The sequence below is a fragment of the Quercus suber genome, unplaced genomic scaffold, assembly GCF_002906115.3.
Source record: "Quercus suber isolate HL8 unplaced genomic scaffold, Cork oak 2.0 scaffold_55, whole genome shotgun sequence".
Lineage (NCBI taxonomy): Eukaryota > Viridiplantae > Streptophyta > Magnoliopsida > Fagales > Fagaceae > Quercus > Quercus suber.
In genome coordinates this window covers 163,055-185,530 of record NW_027069520.1, presented here as the reverse complement: position 1 = coordinate 185,530, position 22,476 = coordinate 163,055, and the positions used below count along the sequence as shown (strand labels likewise).

Sequence of the window (22,476 nt, the reverse complement as noted above, 5' to 3'; positions counted from 1 at the left end):
AAAGTAAAATCACATCACCTCCTTCCCGCCTCTCTCACTCTCTCACGAAGCAGCAGAAAGAAGAGAAACCAAAGAATGGCGACCCCGTACGGCATCAAGTTGGCCGTACACCTCATCACCAACCACTTCGGCAATCTCGTCGCCGTAATTCTCTCTCTGTAAAACCTATACATATGTACCTATCTCTGTATCTAATACGTTGTGTGTGTGTTTGTGTGTGTGTGTGTGTGTGTGTGTGTTTTTTTTTTTGAAAATGCAGAAAGTGTGTGAGAATCTTCTTCGAAGAGGACCTCTAACGCTCCAACAGGTAATTCGGTACACGGAGCTCACTCCTCAACAGGTCAAGAACTCTCTCCTCATCTTGATCCAACACAATTGCGTCCAAGCCTTCTCTCTCGAATCACAAGGTCATTTCTTATTCCCCAAATTGTGCCAATTTTGATTGGATTGGATTGGATTGGATTGTTTGAGTTTGTGTATATAAGCGCAGATGTGGCTAGTATGGGAGGAGAAGTTGGGTTTAGGGTTTTTCATTGATTCTATTTTGTGTTATTTGTATAAATTCTAGCTATATATAACGGTGACTTTGCTGATTGGTTGCTTAAAAGAGCGTTTTTTAAAACTCAAAACTCTATTTTAAACCACAACTCCACGTAGCTTTTTTTACAAACGTTCATTTTAAACTCAAAATAACGTTTTCCAACACCAAGTAGAATGAAAATTGGGATTTTTTAGATGTAATTTTTGTTGTGATTTTATCTTCAATCCTTACATTGTGTTTGGGAGTTCATAAAAGAGCTGGTTGACTTTGCAGATTGGTTGCCATGACAATGTAGGATAATCCTGCAATGAAATAGAACTACCAAACTGTTCTAGACTGTTTAGTTTCATTTATAGCTTATTAACAAATATACGCACGCATAAAAGAAAAGAAAGTGCAATGTGGGAATTGGAGAACAAATTTAAGTTAAAAATTGGGGTGAAGGGTTTTCCATTATTTGGGTTACAAGTGACCCAAAAGTCTTGATAAAGACTAGTTTTTGGTTTGGCACTTTGACCATGGATTTTAAAAATTCAACTGTATTAATTAAAAAAAAAAAAAAAAAACCACTGTGTTGGAATATCATGAAATTATGCTTTGCAAATGCAGGTAATTTGTGCCAAGAAAAATTTGTTGGCTAAATTTAATGGAAAAGAATCAAAAGATACAAGTATATAGCTTTCCTATCAACCAATGAGAGGGTAAACTAAACTCATGATGATGATATGAGTAATTATACTTGCAGGTGGTTTTGGAGATGGGCCAAAAGCTAATACCCAGTATTTGGTGTTGTTTAGTAACATACTCCATCGCATGAGGTTTCCCAAATTCTTGGAGATTGTGTCTCGTGAACTTGATCAAGAAGTTAGTATATTTAGTTTTTGGTTTGATGCTACTTATCAGAAAAAAAAGTTTTTGGTTTGATGCTTTACACGGTTTTTGAAGTCGAGATAAAATTATTTTATTGAGTTTGTTTCTTTGTTTTCGTAGTGTAAAGAACTTCTTGAGGGTTTACTTCAGAATGGCAGGCTTACACTGGTGCAAATGGTTGAAAGAGCCAAATCGAAGAGAAAAGATGGCAAGTCTCTTATGAATTTCTTATTATTTTGAATTTCTGCTTGTATCCTAGATTTAAATATAATACAAAAATATACAGGGAGTATCGTTTAGATTGAAGTTTTTGCCTAAAAGCCTTCAGTAATTCTATATGTATAATTTTTTGTGACTATAATTGATGATAACATACCATATGATATCAATAAGAGTCTCTCAACTGCAACATCTGATCTTTAGACAATCAAGGGGCATGTGAGCAAGGCATAACAATAATTTAGAAAATCAGATATATTCTATTGTCCTTGGTAGATTAGATCACCTTAAAAAATCAATTTTGAATAGTTTCAGTGTAGCTATCTACCGTCCATGTTGTATTAGTCAGATTTAGTGTTGCCATTTGGAGTTTGGAATATATCATAGGTTTTTATTATCAAAATAGATGTGAGATCATACCTATCCATAAAAAAAGAAGCGAGATCATAAAAGAAGGTAGTAGATTATGTGGCAGAAAACATATAGTGATGATAGATTGGTGGATCACTGTCCTAAACTAACACTGCCCCTCCTTTGAGCAATTTCCTGGGACTAATTTCCAAAAATATTGATGTGGATGGTCATCTCTAAGCAAGTACGGGTAAGAGTGTAATAGACTAATAGTTGTATCTTTGATGATACAGAAAGATCATAGGCTCAGTTGGAATCATTGCTGATTCAAACTTTGTTTGATTGATCTCTTCTTTGGGGTCTTACAAGTAGTATTTCCCTCTTATATTTCACAGAAAAATCATAGGCTCAGTTGGAATCATTGCTGATTCAAACCTGTTTGATTGGTCTCGCCTGTGGGGTCTGACAAGTAGCATTTCCCTCTTAGATTTCACAGAATCACTTCACTCTTGTGCATAATTCTTACAGGTTATGTTGTGTTCATCATTGTGAACTTGAAGTAATCTTTTCTTTTAATAAAATATCTTGACTTATAAAAAAGTATAGAAGTATGGTGATTTGTCAACATATACCTAGTCAGAATGCAAACAAAAATAAATTTAGATGGAAAATCAGAGAGTAAAGACCTTGATGAGGATGGTGCATTTCCAGAGGTTGCACAAAAGAATACACACTTAACGTGATATCCCTGCCTGTAGACAACCAGTGCATGGCATCATTAGTGGACCTCTATATTTGTGTGTGATTAATGGAGTATAGGGCGCTTTTTTTTTTCCCCCCCCCCCCCCCCCGGGTTACTAAAAGGACTATAAAAGGACCAATCAACTTGGCAGGGCAACTGGGGCGTGGGCACCTCCTTATCCTCTAAGTACAGGGTGGAGAGTAAGGTTGTGGGTTCAAGACCCATAGGGGTACACCTCCTGTGCCTTTCCCTTGGAAATCCATATGGAGGGCCAAGACAACTATGCGAGTTTTTTTTGTTGTTGTTGTTGGTGGTGGTGCGTGTGTGTTGCTGCGGGGGGGGGAGGGATCTGTGAGATTTATGGTGAGTTGGTATTATATGTGATGTTGTAGTGGGGAGACCGTTGACCACCTCTTGATGTGGCCTTTGAGTTGTGGATTCGATATTCAAGATGTTTGGGGTTCAATGGGTATAACCAGAGAAGGTTCTTGATTTTTCATGTGGGTGGCGGAGTAGGGGACCTAATTCAGATGTTAGTCTTACTCCTTTATGTTTGATGTGGATTATAATTTATATGGAGGGAAAGAAATTGGCGTACTTTTGAAGATGTGGAGTCTCAACTCAATTGAAAGCATCCTTCATTAGTTCTCTTTATGAGTGGTCTTTTGTTTAAGGTCTCACAGATTGTAACTCTGTTCATTCCTTTATAGAGTCGATCCGTATGTAGATATTTTTACAATTGGAATTCTTTAGGCTACTTCGTGTCTATTTTTACAAGGTAGTCCTGTTTCAATAAAATTATTTTTACCTATGAAAAGAAAAAAGACCCATCGGGGGTACATGTGTAACATAGTGATAAAGATAAAGATAAAAAGATGGAAATGTCTCCCCTTCCCCTTTACCTTCAATATGATAAAATATCTCAATAGGAAACCTTGGGTATCCAATCTTGAATGCCTAACTCATATTTTTTGCCAGATGAACTCAAATATATGTAAGTACTTATCTCCTTTATTAAGCAATGTTTGTTTTGGATATTTGAGTTGTGAAAGGAAGAGGATGTATATTGAGACTTGAGAGGTAAAAAAGTACTTTGAGTTAGTAAAATTAATTGATTATCAAGTAGTGATACTTCAATATCTCATGAATGGCTTCTTTGGAAGTCTTATGCATCCTAAATTTATTTTATGATATTTCGTTTAAGAGGAGAGGAATAGGGATCAATGCTTGCCTCCTTGTATATTGTTTTTTAATATATATGGTGAATGGGGAAGATTCTTGGTTCCAGCAAACTTGGGAGGTTGTTCTTGGTGGAATGTTATGTTAGGTTCATTAGTTGGCATGTTGGAAGACTTGTCTGGAAATTCATCTTTGTGACTGCTAGATTATGTTGCCAAAGTATTTATAAACTATTTACTTTCCTCGAGTCTTTTGTTGTGCTACTGTAAGTCTAGAAGTTTCTTGATCAGATTTGATATGGAATTTTCCCAAGGTATAGGAAAGGTTTCCCTGCATTAGGGTGGCTGTTTTGTTTGACTTATTTGCTTGATTCTTCTCTTTGCTATGGGGTTGATTTGGAAGAGCGGACAATGGATTCTCTAGAAGGTCATCCTTTACCCTGCCGAATTCATTCATAATTAGTTTGAACAGGAGGAGGTTCTTCGAGTTGTCAAAGAGATGGAAGGAGATAAAGCACCAGGTCCTGATGGTTTCTCTTTGACTTTCTATCACCATTGTTGGGGAGTTGTGGATAGAGATGTCTTAGCCGTGTTGTTTGAAGAGTTTTATCAACACAGTAAGTTCAAAAAATCTCTTAATACAACTTTCATAGCCTTAATCCCTAAGAAGAATGGTGCTTCCAATATTCGAGATTTTAGACCTATTAGTTTGGTGGGGAGTGTTTACAAGATTTTGGCTAAGGTGTTGGCAAACCGCCTGAAAGAGGTTTTGGATCAGCTGATATCTGAGTCTCAGAACAGTTTTGTGGGTGGTAGACAGATACTTGATTCAATTCTCATTGCTAATAAGTGTGTTGATAGTAGGGTGAAGAGTAAGATTCTGGGGGCTGTTTGTAAATTAGATATTGAGAAACTTATGATCATGTGAACTGGGAGGCTCTTTTTGATTTGTTGAAGAGAATGGGATTTGGGGTGAGGTGGTGTAGGTGGATCCACACATGCATATCTACAGCCCAATTCTCTGTCTTGTTTAATGGTTCTCTAGTTGATTTTTTTGGGAGCTCGAGGGGATTGAGACAAGGGACCCGCTGTTCCCCATGTTATTTCTGGTTATGATAGAGGTCTTCAATAAGATGATGAAAAGAACTGAAGGGGCTGGTTTGTTTCAAGGCTTTAGGGCCGATGGTAGACAGGGTGGAGGGGTATGTGTCTCGCATCTTTTGTTCGTGGATGATACGATTCTATTTTGAGATGCTGATGAGGAGTAGATTTTACATGTTCAGATGCTTCTTCTTTGTTTCCAGGCAGTGATAGGTTTAAAGTTTAATGTGCTGAAGAGTGAGATGGTTCCCATTGGGGAGGTTCCTAATGTCCATGTCCTGGCAGAGATTTTGGGATGCCGGATTGGGTCTTTGCCTATGACCTATCTTGGTATGCCATTGGGGGCGTCCCACAAGTCCCCTACTATTTGGAATCCTATCTTGGAGAAAATTGAGCGTAAGTTGGCCGGTTGGAAGAAGTTGTGTTTGTCAAAAGGTGGAAGACTAACGTTGCTTAGAAGCACACTATCTAGTCGCCCCACTTTTTATTTGTTTCTTTTTACCATCCCTACGCATGTGGCCAATAAAATTGAAAGGTTGCTAAGGGATTTCTTGTGGGGGGACTCCAAGTTACATTTGGTGGGATGGGACAAGGTGTGTGCACTTTTGAAAAATGGTGGGTTAGGAGTAAGGAAATTAACTACTTTTAATAAAGCCTTACTAGGGAAGTGGTTTTGGTGGTCTGGGATTGAGGAGACAAGGCTTTGAAAAAGGGTTATAGCTCTCAAGTTTGGGGAAGAATGGGGGGGATGGACTTCCAAGCTAGGTAGAGGGGTGCATGGGTGTGGCTTGTGGAGAAGTATCCGCATGGGATGGGAGGATTTTAGCAAGAATATTCGCTTTGAGGTAGGGGTGGGGGATAGAGTGAAGCTTTGGATAGATCAATGGTGTGGGGATTCTCCACTTCAATTGACTTTTCCGAGTGTGTATGGGATTGCATCGGTGGCCTCTTCTCTTGAATGGTTGGAGACAGAGGAGCGGAGAAGTTGGGATGTTCATTTTACTTGGAGACCAAATGATCGGGAAATGGGTGGTGTGTATGATTTTCTCCGTACCTTGGGCTCAAATCTACCTCCTACCGAGAATGGAGATCGTATGCGAAGGAAGTTGACAAAGAATGGAGACTTTGATATTCGATCATTTTACAATAAGTTGAGAAGCCCCTTGCCCATTATTTTTCCTTGAAAAGGTGTTTGAAAGGTTAAGGCTCCTCGGCGTGTTTCCTTCTTTGTGTGGACTGGTATGGGATAGGATCCTTACAGGTGATAATTTGCGGGGTAGAGGGTTGGATTTTGTCGACTGGTGTATCATGTGCCATAGTAATGGGGAGACACTAGATCATTTGTTACTACATTGTGGAAAGACTTATCGGCTGTGGAGTTTGGTGTTTAGATCTTTTGGGTTTTCTTGGGTCTTGCCAAGATCAATTGCGGATACTCTATGCGGTTGGAGGAATTGGCCTAGAAAGCATTTGTCTAGCATTTGGAATTTAGCTCCATTATGCTTGATGTGGTGTCTTTGGAGGGAGCAAAATAGGAGGATGTTTGAGGACATGGAAAGTTTGGATGACCAGCTATTGGCCTCTTTCAGTGGCACTCTGTTTGACTGGTCTAGCGCTTGGGGACTCACCTCTAGTGATTCTCTCCCTATGTTCCTTAACTCTCTCTTGTGTACTTAGTATCTTTTTCTTTCTTTATCTTTATACTATTTCTTTTCCCTTTGTATTTTTCTCTCTGCCTTATGTTTTTCTGCATAAGGTAGTGTTCTTGAATATATATCTTTATTACCTATCAAAAAAAAAAAAAAAAAAAAATTCTACTTGTACTAGACTAGTTAAAGAGGGGCCATCATTTGTGCAATTTGTAAAAGTCTATAGTTTTCAAGTGGAAGTGCATGGGGTCCAATTCTTGAGAGTGGTTGGTTCATGGAAAAATATTGTAAATAGGACTATATCCGTATAACTTTTCAAAGACATACTATGTAATGACCTTTTTATCCTGGAATAGTTTGAGGCACTTAGCTTTTGAAAGAATGGGTATAAATTAGTCCCTCTGTATTTACTGAGGTGCCATGCTCTGACTATATTGTTGCTCATCTAATAATCCTACACTTCTAGAATAGTTCAAGGTGTTTATATTCTTAAGTTTCTAAAGGATTGAATTAGATGATATATATACAAACATGATATTAATATGTTATACTTTTGAAGTAGGAAAACTATTATACTGATGTAAGTGATTCAGGTGATCTAATATGTCCTGCACATGCGCACACACACTTTTCAGGATGTCGTGAAGATGTTGTACAAGAAGGCCTTACTAAACTTTTGGCTGCCCATTTTGTTGAACGCTGCCCGGCCCCTGAACCACTTGTTCCCGAACCAGTTAAAGTAGAAACAACTTCCAAGAAACGAGGTGCTAAATCTGCTAAGGTAATTGTTGACTCCTGTCAAATTTACTTGGTGGTGATTTTATTTGTACAGAGATGGGTGACAGTTGATTATTCTTGCATTGCATGCACATATGCATATTCTATCTGTAGATCAACAGGGCACATGCTACTGGGATCTAAGTTGCAGTTATACTTGGTGTGGACTGTGGAGTGATATTGGTATTGCATATGTGTAGATAAAAAGATTTTGATTAAACTTATTGCCCATATAAAAACAGTCAAACCGTCTAAGTCTAATATATTTTGCCTATTGGCTAAAATAGATAGTGCAATTGCACAAAGTTTATAAGTTCAAATTTTACGAAAGTTCTTTCAATTTCTTCAAATTTTTATATAGTAAATTTGAAAACACTTATCAATGGACAATATGATAATAATCTAGTCATAGAAAGTTTAAACGTAATATTATATATATATATATATTTTTTTTTTGGACAATATGATAATAATCTAGTCATAGAAAGTTTAAACGTAATATTATATATATATATATATTTTTTTTTTTTTCCTTCTTTTTTTGAAAAATTTTTTTTATAATTTTCTTATGCTTTTAAAAATCATTACTGTGATAACTATGATCAAACGAGGAATGGGTAGACTATTGAATCTATTGATCACTTACTTCTGTATTGTCTAGTAGCTCAAGAGTTGTGGAATATGGTGTGTTTCCTGTTTGGTGTTCATTGTGTCATGCCGCGTAGTGTTGCGAAACTTATAGCAAGTTGGTTAGGCAAGTTTAATGGACTCAAAACTAAGGTGCTTTGGAGTATGATCTATCATTGTCTTATGTGGGTCATATGGAGGGAAAGAACGTACTTTTGAAGGGGATTAAAGGTCAGTTCATGAGTTGAAACTTGTCTTCTTTTAGACTTTGTTTGAATGAGCAAATGCTTCGGATGTTGTTACCTTCATGTCTCTGCCTGGCATGCTTGATTTTTGTACTTTCATTGCTGTTTAGTTTCCTTTTTTTATTGCCTTTCAGCACACTTCCTTTTTTCATCCTTTTGTCCTTATTTTAATTTCAGTGAAGTTTATTACTTACTGATAAAAAAGGAAGTAGATGGCTGAAACAAAATATTTCCAAAATGCAAAGACTAGAGAGTCCAGAATAGTAAATTGTCATTGTTCATGTCATTTGATAGGTAATTTATATAGATTGATAGATAGTGTAATATTGTACACTAAGAATATTGTTTTTGTAATAAATCAATGGTCCATGTCATTTGCTTCAAGATTGAGCAATTAATTTTAATGAATTTTATTTTCTAAAAAAAAAAAAAGCTTTTTCAAAAAGCACCTAAAAAGTGTGCCTAAGGCTTGCTTCATTAAAAGAACTCCGCTTTGACAAAGTGAAGCACTTAGACATTGGGGCTTTGAGCTTTAAGCACACTTTTAACAACATTGCATTTAAAGATAGGGTTGGTCACTATATATGAAAAGATGCAGGAGAATCACTTGAGATGGTTTGGTCATGTGCTTGATTTAACTCTAGGGAATAAGAGGAAACGGTAGAGGAAGACCTAAAATAACATAATAGTAGTAAAAAAGGATATATCAATTAAGGAGACAATAAAGAGAATGACATGTGGCTGATCTTTATATGTTGTTGAGGATTCATAGATGACCCAAAAATTTTGAGACTAAGGCTTGATTGTTGTTTGTATTTGTTTCATAAATGAAGTGCTTTACTTATTTATGGTTATTTGTCATTTATCACTTATACTTTTTTTCTAAATATCTATTAAAGAGCTTTTGGTATGAGGATTATCATTTCGAGTTAATATGGTTATTATATACAAGTTTGAGTGCTTAAAATTTATCTTTCAGTTGGGATTGGGCTTAATAGAGTTTGTTTTGAAATTATCAATAAATCATAAAGCAATTGAAATGAACCGTTAGTATTGAGTCTTCTATCAAAAGGAAATATTAAGCTACACAATGTTGGGTGGCTCTTTGCCTCCCAAATTCTTACCTTCTTAGAGGTTGAAGTTGAATTCAAAAATTTCTCCTTATCAAAGACTAAAGAGGGAGAGGTACAACTTGGCTGAAGAGGGGATGTTAAAATTAGTCTTTGATTTTGCCAATGAGTTCTAGTTGAAACAACACCTTCTCCTTCCATAAGAAGGGGTGGAAGGTAAGATTGTGCGTTCAAAACCTACTGGGGGTGTGTGTAAAGTCTTTGATTTCAGGCTATCTTGCTTTACCTTTTGGTGATCAAGTTGCACCATCAATGCTTTTAGTTCGTAATCTATTTACTCATACTCAAAGTGTAACTTAGAAAAAAAATTTAAAATAAAAATAAGTAGCTAGGAAAAAAAAAAATCTTGAGTATGTAATGATGTAAGCTACATTTGGATCCTTATAATTCCCTTCTAAATAAATGCTAACAGATAAATGAAGAGTCTGAGACCATAGAACAACGTGTTCTAGCAGCAGCAGGGCCTATGGAAGCACAAAGATTTTCCATGTTAACAAATACTGAATTTGACGTCAATGGAGAAACAAGCACAGATGATTCCCCTAGTTTGATTATTGGAGAAAAGGTTGGTATATGAATTGTCATTTCAGGTTGCAGGGTTACTCGAATTGTGATTGCAATTTTCTCATTTTATAGCGCAAGCGTGATTCTTTGGAATTGGATAGAGAATCTACAGCTGAAGAAGGGGAAGTAGTTCTTTGGCGTGCCAATTTTGAGGAGTTTCTGCGTCGTCTTAGGCATATGGTTGGTTTTTTGTTGTCTCTCTCTCTCTCTCTCTCATGCTCAATTGTCTAATGTTTTGCATCTTTCAGTGTCATGTTCTACCTGTTCTTTTATTTCTTCAGATGAATCAAATTTGTTCCTTTTCCTTTCTATCCTCAATATTTTCTTTTGTTTTTGATTTTTTTCTATGCGAGATGAAATATTTTCTTCAATTCACTATTTTTATATTGGCTTTGATATCGTTATTGAAATAGCATGCTTTGTATATGTTCTAGGCTTGCATTGAGAATGTGAGAGCATCCCTGGATGATGGAGCTGTAAAAGTCTTAAAAGCAAAGCTGGATGCAACTAGAGGTTTAGAGAAGAAAGTGAAAACAGAAAAGTCAGGTAAACTGCAATTTATTTTATTTTATTTTATTTTAAATTTTTATACTTTATGTTTTAACATTATATTTAGACTGTGATTGATTCGCGCACACACACACACACGCGTACTACTATTTAGGTTTGGCTCATGAGAAATGGAAAGATATATGATGTCTGATATTGAAGTAATCATATGGCACTTCCAATTCTGGATAGGCAATCACCTGAGGAAATGATCTAATCAATAATGGTGTTGGATTGGGGCCTTTTGGCCATTTGAAGAACTTATACCTAGTAATTGGTAAGTCTAAATAAGGAAGAACAGATGGGAGATCAAAATTCAGCAGTACGCAGTAATCAGAAATTGCATGAAAGATACCTTTTACTATGGTTGCTAAGTGATGCAGCCAGGCAGGCCTATCAGCAGTACTCACTATAAACAACTCTAGCTTATCTTGGTTTGTTTGGGCAGTCCAATTGTTTAGTTAGCCCAGGCCCCAGACATAGATGGTTTAGATCTAGGATGCAATTTAAGAGAGTGGAAGTGGGAGGGAGCATGAGAATGACATTTTACAATTCATAAGGTCCACAAGATCTACAATATATATGCGTAATGTGTATATGTACTTGTTTATTTATTTTTTGTTATATAATTTGTATGAAGGTAGAGTTCGTCTTCTGGTAAGGAACTCATCTTGGGGCAATTCTTATAATTGAGTTTCTCTTGCTGCACAGTGCTTTCATTTTGGATTAAAGAAAAAAAAAACAGTTAATTTATTCTAATCAGAGTGGAGAGGGGTTCAGCACTCTCTTCCACAGATTATTTTCCATAGGTCTAGGTTTATATATCTGTAATTAATAAAATGGCTTTTCAATTAGTATCTAGTGAAAGTATCTTTTCACCTAAAATTAAGTAGCGTCCAATGTTTTAATAAATGGACTAGATTGGTGGTCCAACTGTGAACTGCTTCCTCACACTGTCCAGTTAACCTTAAATAACTGTATGTGTGAATAACAACTCTAAACTCTAAACTGTTGACCTGTGGGTCTAACTGTGCAAATCAGCAACCTCTTCTTGGGCCAAGTGGGTGAGTGACTTGAGTTTCTATCTTAGAACACCATTTCAATAACATGGCAACCCTATACTTCTTTTATCAGCATGCTGCTAAGGGTGTTTGGCCTTTAAAAACACTTCCCCCAAAACACCATAGTCCCCGTTCTTGACCAAATATACTGGCAAATGCTTAAATAGACAAACTCCCAGTCTGCCAGCCCCCATTGTCTGTCTATGAGCCACCCTCCACAAAACACACCTGGTGCGGGCACCACCAGGGCATAGATAGATTAGATAGCTATTTTCTATACCCCTTATTTTTGTCTTCAGTATCTTCAAATTGATCTTTGTGATCTTTGCTCATATGTGTTATATGGGTTCTTTATAAATGTATTTTCTAAAACGTGATTTCTTTTCTTAGAAATTGTAACATAAAAAATGGAAACAAGAGAAATGATTCACAAGTCTTTCCTCTGCATTCATTTCTCTCCGATACCATTATCCCATTCTAACTCATAAGCTTATTTTTCTGTATTACATGTTCCAGTTCCCCTATCACTGGATAACATTTTTGAAGAGGTTATAAAGAGTGAAGAAGGACGTGTTATGACCTTAGACGATGTTAGAGCTTCCCTTGTCCAGTTGGGTTGTTCTGCCTCTGCTAGAGGGACAGCTGACTCATATAGTATCGGTATATCCCATTCCCTTTGTCTAATTTCAATTTTTTTATCTAGGAAGCACGGACATGGACACGGGTATGGAAAGGGTGCAACACGGCAATTTTTGAAAAATTAGGACACAATATTGCTGGGATACACATAAAAATAAATTATTAAAAATAAATTTTTTATATTTTAAAATATTGTTATGCATTTATTTTTTCATATAATGATATATATATATATACACACATCAATTTTAGAGCAATAATGGATAAAAAGTAAATTCATGAGTAATAAATGATGTATAGAGATTGGAATATAAATCAAGAATAAGATCCAAAGGAGTAAATAAAAGATAACTAGATAAGTGTTCAAGATTGAAAACTAAAATATTAGTGTCCCTCTCGTGTCCTGCAATTTTTCAAAAAAAAAAAAAGGACACAATTGGGACATGCGTGCGGAAGTGTCCCAAACATGTCTTGTGTCTGACACGGGTATGGTACCTATTTGGTGTCCGTGCTTCCTAGACTCTTTATCACCTTCTGATATAAAGCTGTGACCACATTAATGAGTTCACTCAATCTTTCTATTTAGCTGGTTTATTTATTCTTTGGTCTCTATTGACGCATTCATATGTGTTGTTCAGATTTGAAGAAAATTATTGAATCAGCACAGAATGATGAGGTTTCTTGACTTATGTTTTGTTTCAAAATATATGAGAATTCATAAATTCCATCACCAAAAGATGTCTTACATTTTCTTCGCTGCAGGTAGAATCAATTGTGTTGAAAAGATATGGAAGGGATGCTTATAGAATTTTCAGATTACTGTCAAAAAATGGCCGCCTAGTTGAGACCGATAAGGTTATTGATAAATTTTTGCTTGTCCCAAAAGTTTAAATTGTTGGGAAATGGTGATTTATTTTTTCATTTAACCATTCTAACACTTCTCTCTGTCTTATTTGTGTGCCTAACCTCTGCGATTTTAACTTTTTTAAATGGGAGTTAGAATGGAGATAGGGTTCGAACTCCTGACCATATGTTCTAATACCATGTCTCTGAAAGTGTGTTTTGGGCATTCGAAGTTCATTACCCTTACACAAATATTATTTATATATGTGGGTGATTACAATGATAATTCTATTTTGCCTCTGACTCAATACAAACCCGTAACAGTAATAACTAGTTTCACTATAAACGATTTTTCTTTTTCAGTCACTTGTTTTGTCCATGACCTTTTTTGGAAGCAATTGCTCTTCAAAGAAGCTTTTTCAGATACCAGAAGGATATGTTTGATGTGTTATTTAATCCAACTTTTTCCTTAATGTAGATTTCAGATACCACATTTGTGGAAAAGAAGGATGCGCCCAAGATTCTTTATAAGATGTGGAAGGATGAGTACTTGCATATGGAGGTGAATGGCTGTCATTTATACAATATATGTATCAATATTTCTTTTAAGTATGGAGATTTAGGTCAAAATTATTCAATATATCTTTGAAAATACTAATGCTAAATGAGATTTTTTAAAAACTGAGTTCCTCTTGTACGATTTTTTTGGCAGGGTCATGCTCACACACTTGAATTTCTTTTAGATTTCATTTTTTTTCTTTCACTCTTCCTTGAGTTAATATTTTGATTTCTTTTTCTTCATTTTATTTGCCCCTATTAGGGTAATTTCTGATTGGATTATGCTTCCCTATTGTTTTTGTTTTTGAAAAAAAAAAAAAAAAAAAAAAAATTTTTTCTCTCTCTCTCTCTCTCTCTCTCTCTCTCTCTCTCTCTCTCTCTCTCTCTCTCTCTCTCTCTCTCTCTCTCTCTCTCTCTCTCTCTCTCGTGCCCCTGCACACACAGGACTACAGAGAATTTGGGATTGAAAAGTCTTATCCAATTTTGTACTGAGGTTGGATTTAAAGTAATTAGTACTTATTTTTCTAAATCTTAGCTCTCTCTCTCTCTCTCTACTAATATAAACCTTTTTTTCTTTTTCTTTTTTTAACTTTATAAAAAGAAATACTTAAAACTCTAATTCAATTATACTCGCATGCAACACACATAGAGAAAAGGATAGTATATATGTGTACCCATGTGTTTTGTGTGTGTGCATGTGTGCGCAAGTGATTCTATGAGTTCTTTATGATAATTTTTAATTCTCCTTGCAGAAATTAGTTTTAGCACCAAATAGAAATATATTGTTGTGGAAAGTAAATAAGCGCCCTCTGTGGGAACATGTACTAGATGAGATGTTCCATGCTGCTTTAAACTTGAGTCTACGAGCTGCTTACGAATGGGATAAGGAAAAAGAGGTTTGTAGAATATGAACTACTAATCTCTTGTGTGCCTTCCCTTTGAATGAGTTCTTATTTATTTTGCTTATGGTTTTTTCATTGTCAAATCTCTTTGGAATTGGTTACTTTTTCCATGAATGCCTCATACTACTAGGCTCATGGCTTCATACATATTGGGAGGATTTTCTAATTGAGTTTCATACATTGGATTACATTTTCTTCTTATATCCTCAATGCTTGAAAAATTTCTAGAAAATCTAAAATCAATAGCTATGACATCAATTAATTGTTTAAATTGCAAGTTTTTGTAGTCTAAAATTATACATAAAAAAATAAGTTTGTAGATCATATAATAAATAATATCTGATCGGCACAAAATTTGATATGTGTGATAAGAGTATAAAGAACATACAATTCAATGGTTAGATTTCAAAATATGTAGCAACGTTAATTTTTTTTTTTAAGGACGTTGTAGTGTTAAGCTACAACTAAGTTTGTAGCCAAACTTTGTCCTTGTTTTTTGATACAAGATTGAATTTCTATTCTAGAAATTATTTACGTATATATGTGTGTGAAACTCCCTCCTAAAAACTCGAACCTCGGCCCTTACCCTCTGCACCTCACAAGTATTTATACTTGTGGAGTGACTACTACACCAAACTTTTTCCTTGTTTGGATTATCAAGGTTGTACTGTTGTTTATTTTTGGGAGTGCAAGTAGTGGATTGGAGTGCTGTTGATGGCTTGTTTGTACCAGAAAATTTTATTATTGGGGCTACTGTGTCAAAACCATTTTTGCATTTCATGTTTCATGACACGGGTGGGTTGTAGCCAGAGATGAGGGCCGCACTAGAGCTTAGGGTGCAAGCTGGGGGGCCACGGTTCAAGATTAAGGGGTCAGGCAGAGTTTGATGGGTATTACAGTAATCAATTCTTGGTGGTAAATGATTGTCTGCATTGCTAGCGACCTGCTTTCATTTGGACTTTTTACTTCAATGTGGATGACTATATTTATTTGCCTGTGGGTATTATGCTTTGTGCTCAATAAGTTCCATGATAATACTCAGTTAACTATCAAGAAGAATACTTTGCCCAGTGGTGCTCTGCTTGAATGATTCTACTAAGAATCCTTTGTCCAATTCTACTCCCAATGAATTGCACTAATTTAAACGTCTTGCCTTATTTTTTTTCTCTTCTTTTTATTTTTTTATTTTAAGAAAGGCAGAATGCTTGCACTTTGGCATCTAAGATGCTATGAGAATTTTTAGTGGGGTTTGGGACTTGGGAGTGTTTAGAATAGTAATCCTTTAAGTTTATTGTAAAATCACATGAGAAACACGTGAGCAAGGATATGTGGTCTCTTTTAGAGAATGCCACTTATCTGTTTGGAAATTGTCCTCCAAATTGATTTAGTGGAAAATTTTATCGTTAATCCTATGATGATTGGTGGATTTTAAGTCACCTTACCATTAATCAGTATCAAAAGGCTTAGATCATCATATTTTGAATTCAGATTCTTCAGCAAATGTATATTTGTTCATTTTTCTTATATTGTTCTGCCAACAGGTGCATTCAGAAGTGATTGTCTTTGCTTTTCTGATTTAATTTCTTCTATATGGTTTGTTGTTTTTGATTTCCTGCTTCTGACAAGTCTATTCAGTTTGCAAAAGGGAATAGTTCTTAGACCAAATAATTTAACTGGCCTGATACTACTGAAATTATACCAGAACCTGACTGAAAGCACTGAGAATAATAGAATAACTGAGTCCTTGACTGCCAAATATTAGTTGAATCCGTTCCCAACAATGAAGGGTCTTTGCATTCTAATTAGTGTTAAGATGTTCTACCGAGTCCAAAAAATTTATCCACTCATTGTTAAACTCGACACACATTTCCTTTTGAATAACATTTTTCCCCCGTTGACATTGTTGCATTAGTATTTTAAAATCGCTTCACTGTTTCTCTTTAGATATTCAGATTCCTCTATGAAATTTAGTTAAATCACCTGCACTTTCATCACCTTGTTACAACCACAATTACTTTACACCTTTATTTTGATAAATGTATGTACTAATAATTTTCTATGTTAAAACTCCTTCCAGGTTATAAACCCCCTTGAAGCTATGACAAAAGAGGAAAGACAAAAACAAAAGAACATCAGGATTCTCCTGGATTCATCGCTGCTGAAACTTGATGATGCTATCATGCTTTTCCATAACTTCTGAATTTATTAAGTCCTGCCTATGACTGACATATCTTTAAATGAAAAGGAGGGATGCTTTATGGGGAACACATAACTTGTTCTCTTATTTCCTTTACTTGGATACAAAGCAAGTATTTATAGAACTGATGAATAAGAAAATAGATAACTTTAGAATCATATTTTTGTTTCGCGTAGTCTGAGTGTGATCTAGGTTCCCCTTCCCCCAGCCCACTCTGTGGGGATCAGTTTGTGTTTATTGTCATCCTAATTGTTGGATGAAGTGGAACAACTTGATGTTCCTAAATTTAGGAATCAACAATTTCACTGGCAACATTCCATCATCCATTGGATCTTTGACTCTTCTTAAGTATTTGCACTTACATGAAAACAAATTCTCTGGAAACCTACCATCATCTTTGAAAAATTGTGACAATTTGATGACCATTGATGTTGCTAAAAAAGAGTTTGTTGGAAGCATAACTTCATGGATAGGACATAAATGTTCAAGTTTGAAGATTCTTAGCCTTCGCTCAAATAATTTCCATGGTCATTTATCAAAATAAAATTTCCATGGTCACACACCGGAAGAACTTTGTGCTTTAACTTAACTCAAAATCTTGGACCTTTCATGTAATAAGCTATCTGGAAGCATTCCAAGATGTGTTAAAAATTTTAGTGCCATGGCAACAAAAAATTCAAATATGAACCATGGTTCTTAGAACCAGACCAAACGGGAGGTCAGACCATGAAAATCGAATTTTTTGTTAATTCTGTGAACACTTAAAACCAGGGTTGGACTGCTCAAACCGGTGAGAACTGTGTGGTCCAACCCTTTAGAATTTAAAAAAAAAAAAAAAAAACAATTTAACACAATTTTATTCTACTTAATTAAATTATCCATCTCTTACAAAGAATAAAAAAAATTATAATTAAATAACTGTGTGGTCCAACCCTTTAGAATTTAAAAAAAAAAAAAAAAAACAATTTAACACAATTTTATTCTACTTAATTAAATTATCCATCTCTTACAAAGAATAAAAAAAATTATAATTAAAATCTTTCAAAGATATTCAACTTTACTTCAAAAATTAATCATAAATTTTAATGTTTTCATAGTTATTTTTTTATTTTATTAACTTTCTTATTTAATTATTAAATATATGCTTGAAAAACATTAAATTTTCCTTACATATATAGATATATTAGTTAATTTTGCTAATTTTATAAATTTAATATGTATATTTAGGTTTTAATTAATTATTAAATTAATTATGACGTCATCACGGTTCGATTCCGGTTCGACCTGGGTTCAATTTCAAAAACTTTGGACCTCTCCCTTTTACGATTCAATGAACGGCCCGGGTCTGAAAACCTTTATCTGAACATGAGTTTTAATTTGTCAAGGTATTATAATGGTGATTATTTCCTTCTTGAAAGTGCATTGTTTGTAATAAAAGGTGAAGTTCTTCAGTATAGTACCATTCTTCCATTGGTAAAAAGTATAGACCTTTCTAAGAATAGTTTATCAAAAGAGATACCCATAAAAGTGACCACTCTCCAAGGATTACAATCATTAAATTTGTCATATAATTTCTTGATTGGAAGTATTCCTGTGATATAGGTACCATGGGATCATTGGAATCTATTGATTTCTCTAGGAAACCAACTCTCAGGTCAAATCCCTCAAGCATGTTAGGTTTGACATTTTTTAATCATTTGAACTTGTCAAACAACAATTTGAATGGAAAAATTCCTTTAGGCACTCAACTACAAAGCTTCAATGCGTCCAATTATATTGGGATCAAACTTTGTGGACCACCACTTACTAATAATTGTAATATAAGTGGTGTAAAACCCAACATTGAAAACATAGGGTGTCAAGATACTAGTGGACTTGAAGTGGATTGGTTCTATGTGAGCATGACACTTGGTTTTGTGGTTGGGTTTTGGAGCGTATGTGGTCCTTTACTATTGAACAAGAAATGGAGAATTACATACTTTCAATTCCTAGATCAAACAGGGTACAAGCTTAAGGGTGTTGTTTCATTGTAAGTAAATGTTGTAAAATTCATAATATTTAGTGCAAATGTCATGTGGTCATGTTAATCAATATTTTGATGATTTTTATATCATATCTATGTTGGTAAATCTTATATTATTAGTTAATTAACTCCAATGGCATGTATGAATATGGTGTTTCTTCCTATGAAGATCCAAGGCAATCCAATTTGTAACTTTATTCAGTCCCTGTAGATTAATATTGTTCTATTGAACAAGAAATGGAGAATTACGTACTTTCAATTCCTAGATCGCATGGGATATAAGCTTAAAAGTGTTGTTTCGTTGTAAGTAAATGTTGCAAAATTAATAGTGTTTAGTGCAAATGTCACGTGGTCATGTTGTCATGTTAATCAATATGTGATGATTTCAATATCATATTTGTGCTGGTTAGTCCTATATTATTAGTTAATTAACTCAAATGGCATATATGAATATGGTGTTTCTTCCTATGAAGATCCAAGGCAATCCAATTTGTAACTTTATTCAATCCTTGTAGATTAATATTGTAAAATCAAATTTTAGTTCACACAAGGAATTGATTCGTTAAAAGTAGTAATGTAGTATACTATACCTTGAAATGATGCCTTGTTACTGTTTCTGTTACTTTAAATGATATTCCCATAGGCGAGATAAGTGTTCATCTGGCTATCCTGGTAGCTTTCGTTAGAATCTCCTATCAATCACTTTGTAAAGAGCAGTATTCAGCCAGGAAGCCAAATATAATTTGGCATCCAATTTCTCGTTCTATTGAGCCATTACCATTTTGAGAGCACCTACATTACTTGGGAAGCAAAATTTACCGCAAAAGTGCTCTGAGTATAAATAAAGTTTTAGTAATTAGTGTCTTCCTCTATTCTTTACTTCAACATGCTACTATGTATACCAAAGAAGAAAAAATAGTCTTTTAAGCATGAATATGGACTTGGCATGAAAAATATCTTGCTTTTCTGGCAATTCTCATGGACAACATAACGACACTCGTTTGCAAGCAGAGACTTCAGTGAAGTCTTCATAGGTTTCATATGGGATTCCAAGTTTCTCCACCACCACTTCTTAATGAGCTAACATCCACATCAGCAATTCCGTTAGTCGTTATGAAATATAGTACCCAACACGTGCCCATAAATTCCTTTTTTGAGCTTACCAAGTTGGGCTTCTTAAAAAGCGTTAGTCTCTGTGGGCTTCAAGGGTTTTCTTCAAAGCCCAATATTGGTCAATTTCCTGAATCCTCAAACTCAATGCCTAGTTGTAACCAAGCTCTTAACCATGGCGAAAATGAACCAACTCAACAGGCCCAACACCAATGGACCTCTCTCGTTTTATTCCACTGAGACACTCTCTCCCTTCAAAACCTTATTCCAAAAAGGTCAGTCTATACCTTTTTTAATAAAGTATTATTGGTTTTTCAATATTTTAAGCTAATTATTTGTATGAAGCTATGTTTACATTAGATTAGTACTTGGGGCTATCATCAGCACAGAAAGTCGGCAAGATTGCATATAGGTTTCATCTAGTCTTGGGCTTCAATACATGACTATTATCCCTTGTGATGATAAAGTGGAAATAGGAAGAAAAAAAGAAAGGGCCATCGTGTCACTACCACAAAAAATGAATGTGCATTTGGGCTTCTTGCATTTAATTCTTTCACAAGAGAAATGATCTCATTTTATTGGTTTTTCTCCCTTGTTCTTTAATTGTCAAGCTTAAATTGCGTAATATTCTTCATATTTAGTGTAGATGTCGTGTGATAATGTTTATTAATATTTCGACAATTTCTATATAATCTTTGTGCTGGGTAACTTATATTATTATTATTATTTATATTCACTCCATTGGCATATATGAATATGGTGTTTATTCTTATAAACATCAAGGGCAATTCACTTCATAAACCCCCGTAGATTAATAGCGTAAAATCAAATTTTAGTTCAAAGGCAATCCGTGACGAGCCTAGTTTGCATTCAGGTATCCTGTTAGCTCTCTTTAGAATCTCCTAGTGATCTCTTTATAAAGTTTCAATGAAAGACAAGAAGATTTTGCATCACTCCGAGCAAACTAATTGTGTTCTTTGTAACAAATTCCAAGGCTATATAGTGGATTCTTTGCCACCAGTGACTAAGAAGGAAGCCTAGATTGCGAAAGTGTGGGTATTTACAGTCTACTTCTCCTCCGATGCCAAATCTAGCCTTTGATGTTTAAGGAGAATTTTCTCATGTTTATTTTCTATAATCTCATAAAGAAAAAATTACCTTGGATCTTGATTTTAAAGCTTTTCTTTTTTCTTTTTCTTTTTTGAAATGTTAATTAAATATACACAATATTTTGATACAGTAGCAAGTTTATTGCTAAGTTTTTGTTTCTCAGGTCTTCCAAATGCTAGGTAATTTACGATACCTTTCATTTAATATCATGATTGTGCTTGGAGGGGAGCATTAGTGAAAATGTACTTAAGGGGATCTGGACTCATACTTGGGACTGGCCATATGGAAGTTTTATGCTTTTTTAGGGCCCAATTTAGGTGGACAATTTCTCAAATATCATTATGAAAATGGGAATGGTACTTATCTTTGGCAGGATAGTTGGCATCTTGGTCCTCTGTTGCTTAAATATGGACCCTGGATCAGCAATGACTGTCATTATTGTGAATGCAAAGGTCTCATCTTCACACAATGGAGGAAACTAAAATTGGCAGCTAGCAGGGTTTGCGGCTTTGGTTCATATTCAGGGCAAGTGTTTTGAGGCAAACATCGATCACAATGTAGCAGAAAATGTTAATTTAGAACTACAAACTCGGGAGGATTTGAATGTGGGGGACAACATGGAATGCTATTAGACTTACTCCACCAACAGTATAGCAGTTCAAGCTTAACAGGTATTCTAACTAATAGAGGCTTTGTTCCATTCCTAGAAGACCTGATACTTGGGGTGCATAGTTAGCTTGGGCAATAGGAGTTCTAATAGGCAGAAAAGCTTTGTTGTTATCATTTTTGAAGGTTCTTGGATCGCTCTTATATATCACACTTGGATGGAGAGAACTCGCAATGGCATGAGAACAACTTGAAGATGGAAAAACTACGTTCAAGATTATTGTCATAAAGGTTAGATGGACTGGCATCAAGCAGGCATATTGTGAATTCTGCCAGAAACAAAGGTTGTGTTCTTTTTGAAATATCCCTATGATTGTATTTGATTCTAATTCTTAACCTTTGTATTTGTCTATCTTCTGTTTGCTTTTGATGATATGTTGACCTGTAATCTATAGTGTTTTATCCTATATTGTTGATAGAGCTCTTTGTATTGTTTTGGCCCTTTTTTGGTAGTCTGCTAGTCTTGTTTGCTATGTATTTGTTTCTGATGAATAATCTCATTCATCTTTTAAAAAAAAAGGTTATTTAGGAAACAAAAGGTTCTACTTAGCTAATCAATATTGCTTTATTTTTTTTATGATGAATATGTTCTCATTCGGCTAAAAAGATGATGTTTAGGGAATCAAAGATTGTGCTTAATTAATCAAGACGGTGATGGTGAGCCCATCACCTGGTTAGGCAATGTTGCTTCTTTCATTATTTTTGCAAAAGCGACTGCACCTTGATCTAAATGAAATTCGATATCATGTTTTCATGTTCCTATACATTTGTTATTATTTTATTTTATTAACTTTCTTATTTAATTATTAAATATATGCTTGAAA

General features: G+C 34.9%; 1 protein-coding gene and 1 long non-coding RNA gene across 4 annotated transcripts; both read left to right on the top strand.

Annotated features, from left to right (window-relative positions):
- The first annotated feature begins 12 nt into the window (after positions 1 to 12).
- Positions 13 to 16,903, top strand: LOC111998987 (uncharacterized). 3 transcript variants are annotated; one of them, XM_024031113.2, is made up of 14 exons: positions 13 to 144; positions 260 to 407; positions 1,287 to 1,405; positions 1,532 to 1,619; positions 7,287 to 7,432; positions 9,843 to 9,995; positions 10,067 to 10,174; positions 10,429 to 10,540; positions 12,121 to 12,264; positions 12,882 to 12,919; positions 13,006 to 13,098; positions 13,565 to 13,648; positions 14,397 to 14,540; positions 16,624 to 16,903. In XM_024031113.2, the coding sequence occupies exons 1-14, from the start codon at positions 76 to 78 to the stop codon at positions 16,744 to 16,746; spliced, it is 1,569 nt and encodes a 522-aa protein (XP_023886881.1). In that variant the 5' UTR covers positions 13 to 75; the 3' UTR covers positions 16,747 to 16,903. The 3 variants fall into 3 exon arrangements, with proteins under 3 accessions (XP_023886881.1, XP_023886882.2, XP_023886883.2); XM_024031114.2 differs by lacking the exon at positions 16,624 to 16,903 and adding an exon at positions 14,089 to 14,137 and having other exon boundaries at positions 14,397 to 14,509; XM_024031115.2 differs by lacking the exon at positions 16,624 to 16,903 and adding an exon at positions 14,089 to 14,149 and having other exon boundaries at positions 14,397 to 14,485.
- A 3,704-nt stretch (positions 16,904 to 20,607) lies between these two features.
- On the top strand, positions 20,608 to 22,059 carry LOC136067031 (uncharacterized). The gene is made up of 2 exons (XR_010628548.1): positions 20,608 to 20,750; positions 20,871 to 22,059. It is a non-coding gene; the product is annotated as an uncharacterized LOC136067031 (long non-coding RNA).
- The last annotated feature ends 417 nt before the right edge of the window (positions 22,060 to 22,476 follow it).

Bases quoted from the DNA above. Each gene is read 5' to 3' on its own strand.
- LOC111998987 (XM_024031113.2), top strand. From the start codon at position 76: ATGGCGACCCCGTACGGCATCAAGTTGGCCGTACACCTCATCACCAAC. The intron at 1,620-7,286 runs GCAAGTCTCTTA...CACACTTTTCAG, and splicing joins CAAATCGAAGAGAAAAGATG to GATGTCGTGAAGATGTTGTA. The intron at 12,265-12,881 runs GTATATCCCATT...TGTGTTGTTCAG, and splicing joins AGCTGACTCATATAGTATCG to ATTTGAAGAAAATTATTGAA.